This window comes from Scophthalmus maximus, chromosome 18 (assembly GCF_022379125.1).
Source record: "Scophthalmus maximus strain ysfricsl-2021 chromosome 18, ASM2237912v1, whole genome shotgun sequence".
NCBI classification, from domain to species: Eukaryota; Metazoa; Chordata; class Actinopteri; order Pleuronectiformes; family Scophthalmidae; genus Scophthalmus; species Scophthalmus maximus.
The window spans coordinates 16,100,207-16,122,567 of record NC_061532.1 but is presented as its reverse complement, the minus strand read 5'-3'; the positions used below and the strand labels follow the sequence as shown (position 1 = coordinate 16,122,567).

Here is a 22,361-nt window from a genome sequence, read left to right as displayed (position 1 = left end):
TAGATATTAAAATGTCATCACTTTATTATTTTGTCCCGTCAGTCGTTTGTCTGAAAGTGTGTGTGTGTCAGTGACCTTGACCTGTGACCATCAGAGCGGTGTCCACGCTAATGTAAAAATATGTGCTCATCTGTTCCCTGAGGCATCGAATTAAGCTCAGAAAAGTGTTTGTCACCGTGAAGGTGACCTTTGACCTTGTGGATATGAAATGCCACCGCTTCATCATTTTAACCCTATGGGGAATCTCCGTCATCATTGGGTCTATGTGGATGTTTGTGTCGGAGGAAATGAAACGAATTGGTCCATCCTTGAGTCCAAGTGAACCATCTGTACCAAATTGAAAGAACTTCCTGAGATATGAGGCGTCGATGAGAGTGGGACGAGCAGACGGACGACCCAGAAAACACGACGCCTCTGTCTAGCACCCATTCCTCCGACGTAATAAGTCCCGCGTTAACAGACTATAAGAAATATAGCCCAACATGGAACCAGACCATTAAGCCTTCTGCTCTCCAAAGCGGGAGCCGGCCTTGGACGTCTGGGAATGGCCGGACTGCAGAAGGGATCCGATTGAGCCGGGCCTATTGATTTACGACCCAGAAAGAAAAAAAAATTATCACATCTGGTCTTAAGGCTAAACCCCGGCTAAGAGTTCTGCACATCTAACTGCTCCCCCGTCCCTTCCTCTTCCCCCGCACCCCCTCCCCTGGCTCCTGGAGCTCTACGCCGCGGACAACAGGGGGGGGGGGACGAGGGCTCTCGCCTGACACCCTCGCTGTTACTCGTATTGATAAACAGGCTTATCAAATCGCTGTGTCACATATAGGGATCTTAGAGGGCGAGGCGCTGCTCTTAACCACTCACCTTGCCGACGCCCCCCATCCCCCCCCCCGGCACCAGCACCAAGCCTCTCCATCCCTCCGCCTCCTCAGCTGAAGTGCCTTGAGGGAAATAGAGGAAGGGCCCAGGAGACAGGCAGTTAAGTGTGTGTGTGTGTGTGCGGATGATAAGGTAGATGTGAGTCAGACTGTGTGTGTGTGTGTGTGTGTGTGTGTGTGTGTCGCACCGTGTGTGAGAACTCGTGTTTGTGTCGGTAAGTCCGATTTGAGTAAAGCCGTGGCGAGGGAGAGGCGACGGGGGGAGGAGACAAAAGGAGAAGGCGGGAGACGAGCGGAAACAACGCTGGTTGTCGCTCATCGTCTTTCTGCTCACGGCGGCGGTTAATTATTCAGCCGGGGTTGCGCTGCAGAGATGAACCGAAGGGGGCTCCGGGATAAAGGCACTGGAGGAGGAAGATGAAATTATAAAATCCTAATGACAGAACTCTGGCTGAATGGTAATATCTCAAATTGATTTTGAAGAGGTGCCCAGACAGAAGGCGACGCGGAGAGACACTGAGATGGGCAGAGGGGGAGGACGCCCCTCCCCCCTCCTCCCCCCATCTCTTCTCTCCTCTCCTCTTCTCTCTCTCCGTCGCTGGACACGTTCCAGCCCTCTTCACCTCTGGCCTAATCTTCCTTTTATCTCGCGCTTAAGCTTCATTGCCGCAAATCTGTCCTTTTGTTTCGATCTACTTAACCCCGCCTTCCCCCCCCACGTGTTCTCATCACGCGTCCCCTTCGAGGATATTATCTCATTAACTACTATCTCATTCTTATTCCTCAATCACATTATGCACATGCACACAGACTACAGGTCTCCATCTCCTCTGAAGTTCGTGCAGTCGACGGGACGATGGATTGAAACCAAGGGCGACTTACATTTATTTATTTCCGCTGGTCTAAATCTAAAAGAGTGCCGAGACGTTTATCGTGTACGGAAAAACAAGTAACCTTTAAAAAAGTTGTAACTTTTCCATGAAACAAATGAAACAGTCACAATACACGTGTTTCTTCAAGTGTCCCTGTTTAACAGACATATCGCTAATTGGTTTCAACATTTGAAGCACAATGTCACTTTTAGGCCAAATTCTCTAATGTTTTGAATATTTTTAATACACAATATTCTTTCGTGGGATTATATTACAACACCGGGACTATTTACCCTGGTTGGTTACGCTCTCCACGCTGTCATCTTTATTAGTCATATCTTAGTTTAAAATTTGTATAATTCGTTCGTCAAGTTGTCAAGTTGTAAAGTCGATATGTCGCAGACGTTAAGCAGCTTTTCCTCTTATTAAAGATGCAGAATCTAGCAGAATCACTTCTCACTGGATGTCAACACTTAACACTTTGGGCTGTTGGGTGTGATCATCACCCGCGATCGTGGCATCACTAGCGCGTTTTGATTCGTCGTGCGACTTCCGCCCCCAGAAAAAAATTGCGGGCCGGAAAAAGTGCACGCACGATATGGAGATTATCTCTGTCATCATTATTATTATCATGCGTTAATTTCCCCCGCCCACATTTTTTTATTTTTCCGGCTGCTCAGTGGCTCTCGCCGCTGTCGAGTTACCTCTGAGCAGAGCACTCGACCCCTCGGCTCCGCCAGTGGAGTAGCTCACAAGATGGATGAGTCACTGAGTGCAGGGTTGGCTCGAATTAAAAAACAGTCCACTCCTTCGGTTCTTAAACATCGGAGCGGCTAATTCACACTTCAGCACACAAGCACAGACATGATCCGGCCCTCTTCCCTTCTGTCAGCTCCCCTCGGCGTTTCTCCCTCCCCTCCCTCCCCTCCTCCGTCTATCTTCTCTTGTCGTCCACCGCGTGACCAACACGCCATCCCGGGCCGGCGCCCCGTCACCCTGTTATCAGTGCAGCGGCGGGGGGGGGCGCAGAGGCGATCGCCGGAGACAAGGCCTCTAATTAGCAGCGGTGATTGTGGGCTCTGGAAGGGGGCTCTGCTCACCCGGCAGGCGGGGACAGAGACGTATCCCGGGGCGCCCAACCCCTCTGCAATTAGACACACATCTGCTATCGGCGATCAGCTCGGTGAGCTCTGCGGCACGTCGCCCGTCAATGTCATTCTTTGTCCCTGTTCCTTCCCTCCGTAGAGCCCCCCCCCCCCCCGCCTGATGGTTCGGGGAGATACGACGCAGACACAAGAAAACGCGCGGCGACAGCGATGAATATTCACACACAGTTTTGGAGCGTGGAGGACAAGAGGGGAGGCTGCGGCGCGGAGGCACATTCGTGCACGCGTGCCGCTCATAGTGCACACGCACACACACACGTTTTCGGCCTTTGGAGCTCGTGCAGAGAGTCAAGATGCCCCCGGTGCATCTCGGGTGCTCGCTCTTGTAAACGGCGCGAGGGTGTTTAAGTACACGGGATAAACGCACGCACAAACACGAGCGGACAAACCCAGTCCTCCTACTGTACATGCACACACTTGACACGCCATTGGCACGCACACGCCTGACTCAGTGCTCCCACTGCCAGCTTTCGAAATTACTGCGCGCGAGCACCGTCAGCCTGCAGAGATTTTACGGCCCGCGCGAGATGTCACATCATCTCAGCGACGGGTTTTATGACTCTGCTCCGGCCGGCCGCCACGGACCCAGCCGCCACTAGCATGTTCAGAACGGAATAATGACACGTTATGACACACGAGAGCGAACATCACTGGAGTACTCTCCGCAGTCGGAGTGTGTGTTGTCGTCGTCGTCGCGCCAACTTTATGGGCCGATAACGTCTGCGGCCCTAATTCCAAACACGAGGGCGCCGTCATTTGAATAATCTACACCGGGCGGGCGGGGAAGGCGAAGGGATGTTTAACACGATGAACAAGCCGGAGCTGCTGAAGTCTTAAATCTGGGGCGGGGGGGGGGGGGGGGGGGGGGGGGGGGGGGGCGCGTGAGGCTGAGAATGGAGCAGGTCCTGTTGGCTCTTTTAGAAAGGGAGAGGAGAGAGAGGGGCCGGGCGGTTGAACAGAAAGAAACGGCGGGAGGGAGACGCAGGGGGGCCAGGTCTGCATATTCTCCGACCAAAAAGAAATTTCTCAACAGAGACACGCACCGAAAAAAGGCAAATTAGTGTAAGACCCAGCGTCATCCATGTCTGCGGAACGGGCCGCGGGTGTTTTCTCTCCGGGGAGCCAGGTCTTCATTACAGCCTCGCTGCACAGTCTCAGTACCACGTCCCAGGTCGTCTCCGCAACAAATACATTTGGCCTCAACGCGCCGCGTTGACCGGGCAATGCTGGTTGGCGCCTTGGTCTCTCCTGTCCATCCATCCTATCCATCCATCCATCATATCCATCATATCCATCCATCCATCGTCTACCGCTTTATTCATTTAAGGGTCGCGGGGGGGGGGGCTGGCGCCAATCCCAGCTAACATTGGGCGAGAGGCGGGGTACACCCTGGACAGGTCGCCAGCCTATCACAGGGCCACATACAGAGACGGACAACCATTCACACCTACGGTCAATTCAGAGTCTCCAATGAACCTGACCCCATTCTGCACGTCTGTGGACTGTGGGAGGAAGCCGGAGAACCCCGAGAGAGCCCACGCATACACGGGGGGGAACATGCAAACTCCACACAGAAAGGCCCTGGTTGGTTTGAACCGGGTCTCGAACCCAGAACCGTCTTGCTGTGAGGCGAAAGTGCTGACCACTACGCCACCGTGCAGCCCAGCTGTTTTGAAATCCTCATAAAAGAACATTTCAACTCTGACCTGGAGCCCTCGCTCGTCTGCCACTCCTCGCCTGGTAAAACACGAACAGCGTGAGCTCGAAGCCTCGACTGAGTGACCTTGAGCGAGGCGTGCGCCGCGAGCGCTCGGCGCAATCGGGAGCAGGAGGCGCAGGTCAAACAGGTTCCGTCAAATATAGAGAAGGGGAGAAAAAATCAGGACAGCAAGCGGAGGCGGAGGAGAAGCAGGGAGGGGTCGACAGGAGCAGAGCGGGGGGGAAGAGGGAGAGATCTGTGGACCGGCTCGGGGACAGAAATGGGAGAATTGGAGCATCTCCCCCTCGTGGATACTCAACGTTTACGACCAGACCGAGAAACTGACAAGTACCTGTTTTCCTTTGTGCCTGAGCTTGGGATTGTCACTCACACAGATTTCTCTCACCCGGCGCAGCGTTCAGAGTCAGACACGCTCTTTAGAACTGACTGCTGACTGCTTCCAGGACTCCTCGGTCCCGACACCAGTCATCTCACGTCAGGCCGAGCACAACTCACGGAGGACGCGGCCGGAGACAGCGGCGTCACTGCAGAGCCAGGGCCTACACACGGCTCGCGGGTGATTGATACCAGCGCGGTTTTTTCCCCCGCGCCAGCTCGTATTAAAGTCGCAGGGTTGAAACCTCGGTCCACAAGGTGAACGTGATTCTGTCCCCGTTGCCGGACAAGAAACGTCAGTACTTATTTTTGCAAAAAACCCGGGATTACAATTAAAGACTACAACTTTTTATTCTTTAAAGTCAATACTGTCGCGGCGACCACGGTAAGTTAAAGTTAGGGCAAGATTGTGTTAATGGCAAATACACTCTATGGTTAAGATGTTTGGTTACAGATAGGCAGCTGAATTGTAGTCATGTGTGAAATTAAAGAGCAAATGCTGAATGTTAAAGTGCTACTTGACTATCCACCACCCTGAGGTCCACTGTGCATCACTTTCCGCCGCGCCGCATGAAGGACGCACGCGCCCCCTGCACTGGCACGGAGTCGTACCGGCGCTGTGCCTAAATCACGAGCCGCACAATCGTCCGGTATACGGACGTGAATCCTACGATGTAAACTCTGAGCAGGTTTTGCTTTTTGCTTTTCTTGACCAACACAGTATTACCCCGAGAAACGATGTCAAGGCCTCATGGCAGCTGCAGTTGCTGAATGCTAGAACTTAACTTTCCTTTCTTTCTTCGTCTTACCTGACACACACATTATGGATATGTTTTATACTTTCTACATACTGTATATTTAGTCTTTTAAAAAAAAGAGTACAGGATGGATGTTACAAGGTTTCATTTTTTTTTTTAACGGCTTCCATCATAAAACATGTAGTTAGATTATAATGATGAAAAAAAAACTAATAATTGCATAACTTTGCGCACATTATCCTCTCTGTCTGTGATGGCCCACTTAACAGAGGGTTAGTAAAGGTATTTTCATATTCAAGATATGAAAATACCTTGCTCCTGTGTGCAGACTGAATGTAGCAGCTAGTCTCTTTATACACGGGAGGGGGGGTTTAGGATTTCTCGGCGGTAAGCGGGCCACTCCTCTTGTCAAGACGCATTTTACGTTTCCATCTTTTGGTGTTGTGATAATTCAAAGCGCCGCTTGGGATGTGCCGAGGCGGAGGAGTCTCGTGGAATCTGCGGCTGTGAGGCAGAGTGAAGGCGGAGTGTTTATGAATGGCCCTTGAACAGCAAGAGAGAGACGAACTGCTGGTTTCACCCCCCTGCTCTTGTTTTGTTTTTCGTCGTCCGAGCTGTGCGGCGTCCCAACTGCACGTGACGTTCAGCCTCAGTGTGAGAATCAGCAGACGGATAATTCTGTTTGTACGGTTAGCGGGGGGGGGGGGGGGGGGGGGGGGGGGGGTGTGTGTGTGTACGTGTGTGTGTGTGTGTGTCGACGAGGAAAGAGAGCGGAGCGAGGGGATAATAATTTATGACCGCTGTACCCTATAATTAGCAAAAACCACATTGTGTGTCAATGCAGGAGGCAGTTGAATGGAGCTCAGCCTCCGTCAGAGGACACTGCGAAGCCTCAGAAAAGAACTACAGCAGCGGGCAACGGCCTCCTTCCAGCCGAGTCCCTCTTCTGAGCTGGGAAAAAAATTGGATTGCAAAAATAGAAAGCCCCATGGCCTGAATTATTTCAGACCCAGTTTGGTGAGACCGATCCAATAACTTTCTGATGAATTCGCTAATTCTCAATTACTCTTTGGCTTTTAATCTGTTAATAAAGGCAGCGGCGCAGCCCGGAGGCAGCATCCCACTTGGAGGAAAGACAGAGAATTGCTGTTTTCTAATTCTTCCTCTCTACACTTTCGCTGCCTCCTAAGGTGCCGGCTGGCCCGAGGTCCGTGTGTGTGTGTGTGTGTGTGTGTGTGACACGTGTGTGTCTGCAGCACTTCCGCAGATGGGAGGGGGTTGTTCTCATTTCAAAAGGCTGACAGCGTTTTGCTGATTGATCAGATTGACTTATTAGCTCCCAACAAACCCCCCCTAAGCTCCTTCTGAGACCTTGGCTGAGGATGACACCATATTTTTTTTTCCCCCCCTCACTGTTCAAATGAGTTGACGATGCAATGTTGTTTTCCCAATACGACTCACGCACCATTAGATATTACCGGGAAAAAAAATGCTAATAACACTTTGACACCAAGGAATAATTCTGCTACATGATGTCATTTTAATTTCAGCTTTGGTTCTTAAAGTGTGTCTAAACATTGAAAAGTAGTCCATTTGAGACTCAATGACAAATTAACCATCAACTGTGTTGTGAAAAAAATAATGTTCTATCTTCACTGGGAAACAAGAAACAATCTCAATATTGGACACCAAAACAATTACATTTAATCCTGATTTAAACAAAATAAAACATCGTAACTCATTCATTTTGGTCTCTACGGAAACTTTTGCAGAGCAGTTGGAGTTAAACTTCACCGTCTTTCCATCACCAGGCCGGATCTGCAACTTGGATTTAGTCTGAGAATTTAATTTTGGTGAGATGAGAAATTTCCCACACATAAATAATTTACCCACTTTTATCCGGGGAAAGAGTCTTCGCCTTTTGGTACCTAAGTCAACCGGAATGAGCATAATAAGCGAAAGGGGGATGCACGCGCTGACCTGCGGAATGACCAGAGAGCATCAACTTTGACCTCTGTGCCCCCTGGGACGCCAGTTGTGAGTATTAAAGGGGCTGCACGCAAACTGTGCATACTAATATCTTACCCCGAACCCAGCGGCATACCAATAGACCATTTTGGAATCTCGGCGGAGTCGGGAGATTTGTTGCAAGTGAGTCGCCCTCTGCTGGTCATTCGAGAGTTAACAGGTTTCAGGTGCTTCCACTTTTCCGGAACCGGAGTCTTCGTCCATTTTTATACGGTCATGACATATTGCCAGATGTATACTTTTGTACCAAAGAGCAGCCACAGACCAATTGGCTCTCGGTGCCATTAATAAATCTCAGGACAAAAGGCGATCGGGCATTTGTCATGTGGGGCCCAGCTGTCTGTCCCAATAAACAGAGGGTGGTGAATGATACGCTGCACATTCCTATAATTGTGAAATGTATGCCGCACGTCCTTTTACGAGTAACAGGATGAAAAGTGGAAATGAGTTTTTTACAAAATCCTCTCCGTGTTTAATTGTTCGCGGCCATATGATTAAAACTTCACACTGTAATATCTTTATTAGCTCCACATCTGCATTGTTGATTGTCTGTAAAATTACAGCGCGGCATGGTTCGAATATTAGGACGCAGCAGAAGTTGGTAAATGTTCCCCGTCTGCTTGAGGGTCCCCGTGGGGTTGATTATATTGGACAGCCTGATGTTCATATCATTGTCTGATGCAGGGGCCTCAGATCTTCCTAATTGATGGCGTCATTAAGGAGAACACGACGAGCTATTATCTTTTAGTGGATGTCGCGTGTCAAAAAGGTCATAGTGGCACCATTCTTCTTGCACACGACAGACAAAACTCTTAAATTGATTACTTTTATCGTTAATATTAATTAGCAGTTCCAGAAAGCATTATAATGACATCTACCATATTAATGCAAATTTAAAAATGTGAGATGAGGATAGGACGAGAATTGTCACCGACTATGGATGAATACCTTGAGGTATCGGCTCTAACGTGACCAATCACAGACAACTTATCTTGGCACACTGAACCCGTTAGCTCACAACGTGGACCACTATCTTGCAGCAGCGGTGCCAGGTTGACTTGGTATCACAGATTAAACGTTTGGCAGTTGGGGGCTCAAGGTGGAGGGGAGATTCTAGTCTACACTGCGAGAGGGAGAATATGCCCTCCGGTAACTCCACAGATGTATCGTGAACACGCTGTGTTCTCGGAGCTGGCTGCCTAGCCAGTGCACGCTGACATTGGAGAATGGAGGGCGGTTGAAAATTGCACCGCGGGGAGAGGACAGAATTATCCCATCAACATCAAGTGCCCGTCCAAAAGCCTGCACACCGCCGAGCAGATCCACGACGACTTGCCAAAGAGCTGCAGCCGCCTGCTCACAATGACACAGCCAATAGCTTCTAATAAAACCTTAGTGGACAACACTCGTAATACGACCTGAAGGAAATTACAACTGTGAGCCGCATCCAGTCGGCGACAACAACAACAACAACAGGTAGTAAAGAGATCACAGTTGAACACTGGTAGAGCTCCAGTGCAGTCCCGAAGAAATTGGAACGCTCCTCAGCGAGTTGCGCCGGCAAAACATCTGTCTAATCCTGAGCGAAGGAAAATATTTTGCTATCATAAAGAAAGCAGGTCCCCCCCCGCCCCCCTCAGCAAACATCGAGCCCACGAGGCACATTTAAAGTTTTTCGGCAATGTTTTGTCAAACGCCCGCTTAGTCGCGATAGAACAGAATCCCACAAGAGGGGTTTTTTTTCTCGCTCGCTTCATGGAAAATAACTTTTTAAGACTGAATGTAAGATGGAACGACTTGTTGAAAAGGGAAATATATATTTATTTATTTCCCTCTCCTTTCTGCCTGTTCTGCACACGCTCGTCATAAATCCCCGGCTGGTAATACAGTATTTAATCTGTTCCCTCTGCAAAGCTATCCATTTTAACTCCCAGCTCATTAGCAGCACTTCAAATCCTCCCAGTATCGCATCTCTCTTCCCCTTTTTATTCAATCACGTGGAAAAGCAACCCCTTGCTCTTCTGCATTAATCCCTCTCTCCCTGCTCCCTCTCCATCTCATTTCCTTGCTCTTTTTCTCCAGCCACTTCTTCTCCTCCCCCCCCCCTCCCCTCCGAGGATGCTGCATGAAGGTGAGTGGTCTTGCCCTTCTACCTGGCAGTGCACATGCATTTCATGCAAAAACTGTTGGGAACAGCAGGATGAGTGGGTCTTTAATTCAGATAGTGAGCTTTGGCGATGAAACTCCGAGGACTCGCGCGTCTTGGGCCCAGTTATTTGCCGCATTAACACAATGCAGATATGATAAATAGTGAATGGGAGCTGTGAGGGGGTTTTGATGTCTTTGGGGGAAGTTGTTTGGCCCCCGAGTGGGACGGGAAGCAAGCAAACAGAAGGGCAGCGTGACCGGAAAGAGTTATATGGATGCCGCCTCCCTTGGGGCGGCCAGATTAGAAAAATGGCGACGGTGAACACAGGAGGGGGGGGTCGCGAAAGCCAAAACCGCAAGCTCAAGGAGGGAAGGGGGAGAGAGAGAGAGAGAGGGGCTGAGGGAGGGAGCCGGATTGACACAAAGATTAAATGGATCTCTCTGTAAAACCGCTGGATAAAAATCACTTCGGTCCCAGGGTGATCACCCCCCCCCCCCCCCGAATTATCATGACAGAATGATTATGAGGGCCGGTGTCACGTGGGCAAATCAATATGCTTGTTAAACCCTTGCATCATCGCATGGGAGAATTAAAAGCGAGAGGTGTGTGTGTGTCTGTGTGTGTGTGTGTGTGTGTGTGTGTGTGTGTGTGTGTGTGTGTGTGTGTGTGTGAGAGACATGGTAATGGTAATCACTGCAGCACTTTAGGCTCTTTTGTGACCCTCACTTTTAGAACATCAACTCGGCGTCCAACCCCAAAAAAAGGGGACAATCCAATTAACTTTGGTTACAGTGTGTGCTTGAAGGTGTGTTTTTTTTTCTCTCCTTGAGAGATTAAAAATAAAAAAAAGCAAAAACGTAATTATTCAGGAGTCCCTCCATCGTTTTTTTTTTTTTTTTTTATTCCTTTCCTCAGTTTTCCTCAGCTGTTTGAAGGAAGAACAAGAAGTCGGTGAGAATTGGCCGTTCAAGGAGCCGAGCATTTCTCTTACGGGTTGGTGGCAACCAAAACTGAGCTGAAAGCACAGGGATCATTTAACCATGTGGCCAGAAGCACATCCTGCAAATGAATGCAGATGTTGCTCTGTGTCAAGGTGATGTAGAAGACGTAACTACGACCTTTACTTCAACGTGTTTTAAAGAAAAACATGATACTTCAGTGTTGTACTTAGATTTTTTTTCACTGCCACCGAGTGGCTACAAATAATCAGGAATTAGTTAGAATTTTGTTGTTTTAAACTTCATCCTTTCTTTTTGTGGGATCTGTAAGTTTGTCATAACTCAATTTTGTTGAGTGACGGATTGCAGGAGTATGAGGCAGACAAACGGAGAACAGACAGATGTAACTTACTGGGGGAATATACAGTGATGTGAATGCTACACAAATGAATCATTGTTCAAGTCTGATAAAAAAAAAAAGAAGTTTTAAATGGTTTGAAGTCCAAGAGCAAGCGCTGCAGCAGGTATTCACTGATAGCAGGATATGAATGTTAACCCCCAGGGTTTACTTTGCTCAGAGCGGCAGATGAAGGAAGCCCTCAATGAGACACTGCAGACACTAATGGAACAGAAGAAGCGGGGACTCTCAGGACAGAACTCGGTGAACTCGGTCTCAGCATCTTTGATACCAGCCTCGTGCGGACCGCCTGCTATTAGTTAAGAGGAATTACAAGGATGCTTCGAGCAAAAGGTCAAACTCCTCCATCATTTAAGCGTAAAGAGGCTAACGCGCTTCTTAACGGCTGCACCTCGGCCCGGGGAAGTCTCGTCCCGTGCGGGTAACTCGTCATCGTCTCCACCCCCCCCCCACCTGAGTCGGTGACGAAGCGGCGGTTGGGATGTCGGAGGGCTGCTCTTCACTTTGACGATGACTCACTGTGGCACGGCGCCTTTGATCCTCTCCGCGGCTTTGTGAATAAAGAATACACTTTGATTGACGCTGTGCACATTACGGCCGTTTGAGAGTTGGCAGGGGAGAAAAAGAGGCGTCTGTCATGTGGGGGGGGGAGAAGAAAAAGAAGCCCCGTCGCCGCTGCTGAGGGCCAAGTTGGAAGGGAAGCACTTTTTGAGCTGCCGTCAACATCCGACCCTTCACAAGGACTATAATGAGTCACACCCCTGCCCCAGCAGAACATCCATCCTTTGTCCCGTGCAGCATGTTGGATCTCGGCCGCGTTCGATCGGCGCCCACGGCTATTTCAAAAAGCACAGAGCGCTCCCGAGAAGGCCGACTGGGTCGGTGCCAGCCGCGTGCCGAAATGAAGGCTCGGCGCTCATCGCGAACACAGTGCGTGACGTGGCAAAGTGGAACGGAGCATCGCAGGCCTTAATGCGCCCACTATGGATGATAAAAATGAGCCTAGCCCCTGCTACAAAAACACAGCCCCACTTCAGTGTCGGATCCTCTTTAGTATTCTAACCCAGTGCTAGCTCATGAGCAGCAGGCACATTATGCAGGGATAACAAGAAAACAAGGGAAGGGGAATCTGAGAGCAGCGTGTAACATCAAAAACCCTGCGTATTGTGCTTTGACTAATTGAGGTGTGCGCCTTTGAATTGCACACGCCACTGTAGGTACACGGGACTGCAGCTGCCAGAAATAATGGCGACGAAATGCAAAGCAGACGTGTTTGGAATTCCAATGCGCCGCCGCGGTGATCCGTTAGATACAGTAGATATGTACACCGGGATAATGCATCACAGACATGGGCTGGGCCCCGCGAGGGCCGCTGAGCTAGGGGCTTTTTAATTCGGCGAGGAAGAAAAATGCCAGACACATTCGTCAGCGGGCGACTGCGGGAATCGGGGCGAAACAGGCAGCCAGGTCGGTTATTGGCCCCGGCGTGCAAAGGAGACTCCTCTTGTAGCACGTATCCGGGGATTTTGGAGGATACGGTCCCCCCCCCCGCCGCGCCACAATCAGTCGAGGATGTAACACAGCCGACTGTAACACAGAGGACGCCGCGGAACACCATGCTGAGATGACGGAGATGGCCTGCGGCCGAGAGGACGCGCGGGTCTCGTTCCAGCCCTTGACGAAGACCACCTGACATAAATATCGGGACAAAAACGGTCCGCTCTGGAGCGTAACCGGCATTGACGCAAAACATCTGATCGTCCTCTGGGAGTGTGTGGGCGGCGGAGGCGCATGTGGGAGGAAAGCCGAGTTGGAGAGTTCGATGTAATACAACGCATTGCTCCGGCAAAGCATAAACACCTCGGCCTTCTCTGAAGCCCCGCAGGTAACAATCACACAGTCGACAACAACAAGCGCTCGCTCCGACCCCACTTTGCGTCGGAAACACGTCGGCGTTGGACGGAAAGACATCTTCCTGGAGCTTGACAGACCTCACTTTGCTCGGACTGCGAGCTCGTGGGACAAGCATCGATGAAGGGAGAGCGCAGATAATCAGATTAAATCCGTCCTTGAGAAGGAAACCAGCACCACGAGGCAGCCGTGCTTAAAAAAAACCCATGTGCGTTTGATTTGATTTTTTGGATTTTTTTTTTCCACACACGGCAGGAAGTGAAAGGACGCCGTGCCAAACAAATCCCGTTCCTCCGGTTGTACACTGACCAGGCCGTCTCCGCTGTGTCGTTTGGAACAGAAAAAGAAGCATCGCTGCCACCTCCTTTGTTCCCCGTTGTGATCCATACGGAGGCCTGCAGCCAGTTCCGGGAGGGCCAAGTGTTAATACAACTGCCCGACAAGGAAACCGGCTATTCAGAGAGATAATGGACCTGGACCTCGGTCGCAACAATAGCCCTCCCTCTGTGTGAAGAAATGCTGCCCGCTGCCACTTCACAGGCCTCCACGTCGCCTATTTATAGCGCACCATAATTAATGCGCTGTAATTGAAGCATATGTAAGTGCAGCCGGAACCTACAGGGCTCTTACAGGAGAACTGTCGGGGCGGAGATGTGAAATGACTGTCATCACAGCTGTCAAATCACACGTCAACAGGCATTTTCTTTCCGTCCCCCCCCCCCCCCCGTCCCCCCGACTCTGTCCCATTCTCTCGAGCCTCGAGGGCCATACGTTATAAGTGACGAACAGGATATGCAAAACAGAGCCGCGCTCTTCCGTCATTTCACACGGACAAAGGCCCTTTTCTACAGCGGGGATTAATAATCATTTATGACTGTCAACGTTCGTCAGCTCCCATGCACCACCTAATCATGCCTCTGACATCTTGGCATCCACTGTTTCACTGCACGAGCCGTAACTCCTGGAGGCCCCAATTTAGCGCTCGCGGATCATCACGCCGGCTGTAATCCGTTTATTACGGAAACAATCTCAAAGTCCTTTTTGGTAATTAACGGCGTTTAAATGATGACATGATGTGCTGTGTACACGGGCGCAGTCTCCCTTATAGCATATTAATGATCCATAGCATTCCGCTAATCAGCCAATTAATCACCATCTTATGAATTTAATATCTTACTTAGGCGCTGTTCTACATAATGGGTTTTAAACATTCAAATCCATGGCTGGATTACAAATGAGACTTGTCGAACGCCATGCTCTCCCTCAACCCGGCTTCAATTGACAGACTTTGATTCAGGGTTCTTCACTTGATGTAACGTGATTTGGTGTTTGGTTTCTTTTTCAACCAAAAGCGTATATATATTGCAAAGACAGTGAACAATCCATCCACTGAAATTCATGAAAGGAAGCTATTAAATCATTTTTTCCCCCTCCGTGTTTACACATAGTTCACGATCTTCAAGGCTGGAAGGTTCTGATGAAAAATAACCTCTCCACAAGCCTTGGATCGCATTCGAAAAAGGTTCAAAAGACCATTTTGCTTCGGTGATTTCACACGGCCAAAAACAAACTCGTGTTTATTCATGACTTGCTTAAATTTGTCATATCAAGAGCTCAGTTAGTCAAAATCAGAGACTTTGACAACGCATAAGTAAACAGAGTGGTGGACTAATTTGCAACACACGCCTGGATTGGCTTTTTTAAAAATGAGGCCAGTCGATATCACTAAAAGGTTTGGACTTGTTTTTTCGAAAATGTTGGGTAAATGGTGTGGGCACACATTTCAGCTTTGACCTTCGTTTGTTTGTTTTTTTGCAAAAAACACTGTTGATGACATTCCTTGTTTTGTTCAAAGTTATTTTCCACACCTCTGTACCGATCAATGACATGCATTAATTTGACTCTATTAATGTTTGGATATTCATTGGCTAATGATGGATCAGGTAAAAGCCATTGATAACAAAAAATGTCCTTTTACTAAATGGTGACGACTCATTTTGACTAACGGAGGCAAACCACTCTGAACAAGATATAACATGCAAACACATTTCTTTTAGAAAGAAAGAAGACCTTGATAGATTACCAACATTTATACGTTAATTATCACCAAACATAAAGAATAAATATCTCTGGGTTAGTAAAATAATGGTAAACAATTGATTCATTAATTTGTAGCCTAATCTTTGTCCCTAGATACATGATGTTAAAGATCAATTTTGAATGTTAAACCAAACTAGCATGCCATTGGATGTGGCACTGCAACGTCAGCCTGTTGGCAAAAACATAACAAGTTATCGATTGACATAAAATTGTACAAAAATGATCTACTACTGAACCTACTGACATTTGAGGTTTCAACGAAGGCTCTCAGTTATTGAACGGGTTGCTATGTGAAGTCCCAACACGCACATCGCTCATGTCCAGTGCTGGTTAGCGTGTGTGTTAGCATGCTAACATTGTAAACAATGTACCCCGCCTGGCATCAGCACGTTACCAATGTCAATGAGCGAGCTAGCTGTTAGCTCAAAGGTTCACTGTGTTTCTGTACATTCCACCAGCATGGCTGGAGACTGTCGTTAGCTGTTTTCAAAACATGAACTCCACAGAATGTACGGAAAACAGGGTCCGGACATTTCCCGGAGGTGATTGTCCGAGTCGAAAACAGTGGGTGGAGCGCCCGGGAGATTCAGGAAAATGTGTAGACTTTGGTGCATGCTTGAAAGCGATGAGAAATACTGGAATAAGCTGTGGAAATCAAGAGGTTCTGCCTGCGTCATTATATGAACTCAAATTCCTGTAAATCTGGGATGTCTAAATCGGACAGAAGTGTGCCGGTCATTCGCGTTAACCCAACAGCTTTGTTTTTGCCGGAGCCTCGGCCGTGCTCCCTAAATAATAGAGTCATATCTTGAGTCCAAATGGACCTCAGCTGACAGAAACACTAATGTGATTTATTCGTGTTCTGCCTGAAGGATCCAGTGACGGGAGAAGCACACGGACATGAACTGAGCGACAAATGAATTCTGGTTTCCGTTGAGGCCCCAGACTTAAACCGTGGGCAGACGTTTCTGCTCAATTAGCACATTTCACTTTTTCTTTTAACCGGGGGGGGGGGGGGGGGGGTTCTTCTAGAAATGTAGGGTTATTTATGGATGAGGCACAAGGTGGGCGCCTGCGGGCAAGTTAAGCCCTCTGCGACTTTGTGAAACGGGACGTTTGATGAGATGCCCAGCGACCCAGCCTGTCACATCCCTCGACGCACGCGTCAGGTGCGATACTACAGAGGTCGAAAACACTTAGCAAAAACAGAGTGTGACCGGAGACCATCAATAGAGCTTGAGCTCTTGTAAAATGTAATCATCACTGTACAGTTTGACAAATCAAAGGCACTGAGCACAAGAGAAAGAGTTGAAATGTACGTAGGCCACATACAGAGACGGAAAACCTTTCACTCTCACATTCACAACTACGGTCAATTCAGAGTCTCCAACGAACCTAACCCCATTCCGCATGTCTCTGGACTGTGGGAGGAAGCTGGAGAACCCATGAATACACGGGGAGAACATGCAAACTCCACACGGAAAGGCCCCGGTTGGTTTGAACCGGGATTCAAACCCAGCCGTGGGGTCCACCGTGCAGCCCATGCCTTTAGATTCAATTTTTAAAATTCTGCACACAGCGCATAGTGCAATCACAATTTCCTTGCTTCACTTTAGAAACTGCTCCAAACTGACTGAGGATATATGCAGGAAATGACCTAATTGTGCTGCTGGGTAATGCAGGAAAAAGAAAAAATAGGTGCCAAGCACTTAGCGTCTACAATTTCTTGTAATAAATCCTCTATTAATCTAAAAATCCCAAAATTAAAACTGGCGGCTAATACCCTGATTTTGCTGAATACAATGATATAATCATCAGCGCACACCGAGTCATGCATCCAGATGTGTGGGGACAAATTATATACACTAAGACGTTAATGACATCAGGAAGCAGTTACACTGTAACATACGCAATATGCTCTGTCCTATCTATATTGAAATAGGCCACGTCGGAGCCAAGCTGACACATTACTTGGCTCCTCATATGTGGACGGCTGTTGGCAATGAAATCTGTGTTATATGGCCCAGTATTGCTGACAGGTTTCTCTCTCCTCCTCCTCCTCCTCCTCCACCCTCCCCCTCTTCTCCTCTTCATTTCTCCTTGCTCTAGGCTGTGGAGAGGCTGGCACGTGGCAGGACGAGGGACAAAGGATGGATCTACAGCCCGGCGCGAGAGCCTCCCCCCGGGGACGCCGTGGTCGGACGCACGGCCTCATGGGCCGTTGACCTGCTGTCTCCGTGATTTATGGCGGCTGGGGGCCCCCGGCCACTGCAGACTCCGCTCCTCGCCCGCCCTCGTTTGCCTTCGCGCCGCACGCCGCAGGATCGCAAGGAGCCACACACACTGCACCAACCTCTTCGCCTGCGGGAGCGTCCAAAGGGGAATCCCTCGCACATGCTGAGCGGCGGCACGGGCGCACGCACGGATACACTGGCAAGGCGCGCTGTTGCGTCCTGCGCTGTCCCGCACAAAAAGCAGCAGCTCCATAAACATTTCCCCACGATATCCCGCGATCTCGTCACACGTCCATTAGCCCAAAGCCCACTCTGACAGTATTCTCCATTTGACTGCGCGCGGATTACTATCAGTCATGGCGTGTCAGCTGTAGAGCCCTCGGGCGTAGCTGCTGCTGCTCAGGGGCAGGGACTGGATCAATGGAAGTGCGCTGAGTAACGGGGGTGATGTTCCTGTTTTCCCATGGCATCTCCCTGCTGACTCCACACACTGCTCTGCTGTGAAGCTGCGATAACCGTCCTCCTTAGTGGACTATTAGTTGCAGTGACTTTTTAATATTAATTCGATATCACGCACACCGTCGCCTGACATTTGCACCTGTGCACACCAGTGCAGTCAGACCACCTTTGATACCCTAAGTTCTTCAGCGGTAAAGGTTGGGAGGGGGACACATCGCTGCGTTTCGCTCCAATTTATCCTTTTGAAAGCCGCGGACGGGGAGTGACAGCCGGCCGGTGACCTCGCCATGGTGTTGCCACCCCCAGACAAACGCCACGTGTGCCTGACCACCATCGTCATCATGACTAGCATGGCCTTCATGGACGCCTACCTGGTGGAGCAGAACCAGGGTCCCAGGAAGATCGGCGTGTGCATCATAGTGCTGGTAGGGGACGTGTGCTTCCTCATAGTGCTGCGGTACGTGGCGGTGTGGGTCGGCGCCGAGGTGCGCACCGCCCGGCGGGGATACGCCATGATCCTGTGGTTCCTGTACATCTTTGTTCTGGAGATCAAACTCTACTTTGTCTTCCAGAATTGCAAAGCCGACAGGAAGAGTCTGGAGACGGTGGCGCGGAAGGCGTTGACGCTGTTGTTATCCGTGTGTGTACCAGGTTTATACCTGGTGCTGGTGGCTCTGGATAGTATGGAATACGTGAGAACTTTTAGAAAGAAGGAGGACATGAGGAGTCGTCTCTTCTGGGTGGCGCTGGACCTGCTGGACCTGCTCGACATCCAAGCTAACCTGTGGGAGCCCCAGCGGACAGGCCTGCCCATCTGGGCCGAGGGCCTGATGTTCTTCTACTGCTACATCCTGCTGCTCATCCTGCCCTGCGTGTCGCTCAGTGAAATCAGCATGCAGGGGGAGCACATGTCGCCGCAGAAGATGATGCTGTACCCGGTCCTGAGCCTGGTCACCATCAACGTGGTCACCATCCTCATACGTGGCGTGAACATGGTGTTGTTCCAGGACAGCCGCGTGTCCACCATCTTCGTGGGCAAGAACGTGGTGGCCATCGCCACCAAGGCGTCCACCTTCCTCGAGTACCGCCGGCAGGTGAAGGAGTTCCCCCACCCGCAGAACGCCATGGCGCTCGAGCTGCAGCAGAACTCTGTCGGCCACACGCAGCCGCTGCCCAACGCCACCACTTTGCCCCACGAACCTTCGCCAGCGCAGGACGTCACCGACACATGACCGCCAGGGCCTGGACACGGCACCGTCGGAGACGGAAGAGCTCCGAGAGCGGAGGCATGGATAGATAGAGACATCAGCTGCATGACAGGACGATATTCTGCTCTTGTCAAGCCCCCACGAACTGCTGTGGAAACATAAAAAGAGATTTTCAGCATCACCTGCCGCGTCGGAACGTACCGTCGGCCTACACTCGACTCTTGAGTGCCGCGCGCAGACTTTCAAATCCAAAAAGGTTCAAAGGTTTTTATCACGCTGTCGTGTTTTTAATTGTTTTCAAATGTTGAAGAAAAAGGTTCGGACTGTACCAAGAGACAGTCTCCACAGTGCGTAGCCCCGGCGGCACCATGCTGGTTCCCCCCTCGGTGAGTATCTTGTTTTTTTTGTGTTTTTAAAGGTCGCTCTTTTTTCGACGGTGCTTCTTGTGGCATTTCCTCTGAATTCCAGCACCGAAAGGACAAACCACTCGGCGTGAAGCGCCGACGGAGAGGAGGAGCAGAGGGCGACAAGGGTCAGTCAAGAGGCGCCGCCGTCTGAGCGAGGTCGGCGGCAGGCCCATGCTTTCCCCCCGCCCCCCTTTTCTGTGTTCCGTTCTGCAGAGAGAGCAGCTCTGTGGAAGCTGCTGCCTCGGCCAGTGTGATGCTTTATGACCAAAGGTCTGATTAAAGCACCGGAGCTCAGCACTCTAGCATCCACCGCGAGCATTCAAGCGTGTGTGTGTGATACGTGCACGCACACGCTAGTCGACAGAGCAGGTATGCCTGGAAGCGTGCGTGTTTGCCAAGGGGGGTTTATGATGTTATTTCAAATTGCCTTTGGCAGATGCGCGAGTGCTCGACGTGCGCGATGACTCGCAAACGAGACGAAATGATGTTGAGGTGTCGGAAGAGGAAAAAACAAAAGAACACAAGGTGATTCGGGAGGGGGGGAAGATCATTTTTGATTCCTTGTACTATACATTCCTCCTGAAGTCAGAGGATGCAGAGGCCAGTGAAAGAATTGACAAAAAGAAAAAAAAGAGGAATACAATAGACACAACAGAAAATACTTCTCTTTTTTCCTGATGTTATTCAGTTATTATTATCATCATTGTTATCATTATGTACATTCTTTACTTGTTGGAAGTCAATGATGTTTTAATAAAAGATGATTAAAGAATAGCGACCGGAGCGTGGTTTCTTTTATGTTTCATTGTCGATGATGATCCAAACGCTGAACAACTCAACGGCAGCGGCATAAGAGCGAAGCCGCTTCCTATGATCCATGCTTTTGCATCATGGAAGAATCCACACAGCGTATAAATATTTAGGCAGCGCAGCCTCCACCTGGTCTCCGGCATTCATCTTCCGCCCCTCAGGCTTCCACATTTGCAAGATTTATCTTTAAAATGTGATAACAACGTATGCACCTTTTTGTTTTTCTCAAATTGTTTTTTTCCCCACTTCCCATCATCACCTCCCCACAACGCTTATTTGCTTTCTTGTTCTCTTCACACTTATCTTCTCTGCACCGACCCCAGAATCGTCTATTAAACTGAACTTTTACAGCTTATAAATGTCCGTCATGGTGGACAGAGGTGAAGAGGTCAGGGTTTTTTTTTTTTTATTTACTGTCGCTGAGGATAACTGCTGATCTGGACTCACGGAGACACGCGGCCTCAGACCCTGCGTGGCCCCACCCCCGCGTACTTTAAATGAGCAACAACGTAGGACTTTCCTATCGTTCTGAGATCGCACTGATTTCCCTCTCAAAAAATAACGCTTTGCAGAGCTCTTACAATTTGAACCACTAGAGTCAAATCAGACTGACCCGACTGCAATAACAGAACTAAAATATACAGTCAACACTCGGATGCGAGTTGTTATTATTATTATTATTATTATTATCGAAAGCTTTTATCGGTTGCAGCTGTAAAGCGACGGTGAGGGGAAAGGTCGGCCTGTCGACTGCACTGCGGAATTTCCTCAGCCACAGCTCAACCTGCGTTTATCTTTTTGCCATATTCAGGTAAAGTTGTGCTTGCCTGACAGGTTTCAGTAAATGAAATATTAAAAAAAACAACAACTACCAACTGGCGGTATATTGTTGCTTCAGTCTCATCGAGCATCCAGCTGCTCGACGGAGCGAGCGAGCCGCACGAGATCGGGCCTCGCACGTATCTGCACGAAGCTGCCGGCCTCCTCTCTCGACATCTCTCCTCCTGCAGAAACGCATCGATTGTTCTTGCTGGTGGAGTATTAAATATTTCTCAGGCGGATCTCTCGTGGGGGTTAAAGTCCAGATCATTCCGTTGTCTGTTTTCAGTGCAGCTCCTGTCTTACAGTAACTCTCCACCATAACGCCTGATAAATAACATACCAATCTCTTCTCTCTTTTTTTTTTGATGAAGCAACCGTGAGTAGATTTTTGAAGGATGTCATGACACTTGTTTTTTTCATGGCATGTTAAACATATCCAATATTAGTTTTGTTTTATTAATTCATACAGTTGTTGTCGCTGGAAACTCAACAGCAGAGACGGAAGATAGTATCAGAGACAGAGAGAATATTAATCCTGGATCACGATAAACAAAAACAATGGTTTGTCATGGTACTAAACTATCGTTTGTTTTTGAATCAATAACTTCCATCTTTACAACAATCATGATAATACATAGAAGAGCAACAATGCTTTTACGGAAGCATCACTGAAAAGACTGACGTGATATGCTGCACATATCCGCCATTACACACTGGTACGGGGAAAAGTAAAGATAATAAACCAGAATTATCCTTAAAATATGACAAACATCCTCGGTCAGACTCATATGATGTTATTACATCATATGCTTTATGGCCTTGCAGTCTGTTTCTGTAAGTTCCCAAGTTCACCGTTGTCACGATAACAGACTCATCACGTCACACACGGGACACATGCGACTCTCCCCCGACAAATAGTCCCGCAGAATCTTGTCACCTCACATATTTTCCCGTCACAGGCAGGCGTCCATATCTGACGCATGGACCCGTGTGAGCGGAGGCAGCAGTGAATCGGGGCCTGACAACGTTGCAACGTTTCAAAAGAAGAAGCAGATTCGACAACGTCTAATTACACACCTCGTGCACCGCAAAGTGGTTCGTGTGATTT

At 49.3% G+C, this 22,361-nt stretch overlaps 1 protein-coding gene across 2 annotated transcripts in view; it reads left to right on the top strand.

Annotated features, from left to right (window-relative positions):
- Window positions 1-20,375, top strand: part of tmem121ab (transmembrane protein 121Ab) — a 35,044-nt gene extending 14,669 nt beyond the window's left edge. The window contains exons 1-2 of one of the 2 annotated variants that reach the window (XM_035618386.2): window positions 11,928-14,257; window positions 17,423-20,375. In XM_035618386.2, the coding sequence (XP_035474279.1) occupies window positions 18,294-19,238 (945 nt within the window). In that variant the 5' untranslated portion in view covers window positions 11,928-14,257; window positions 17,423-18,293 and the 3' untranslated portion in view covers window positions 19,239-20,375. Of the gene's footprint in view, window positions 1-11,927; window positions 14,258-17,422 lie in introns of those variants that run through there. The other variant, XM_035618388.2, reaches the window with a different exon arrangement.
- The last annotated feature ends 1,986 nt before the right edge of the window (window positions 20,376-22,361 follow it).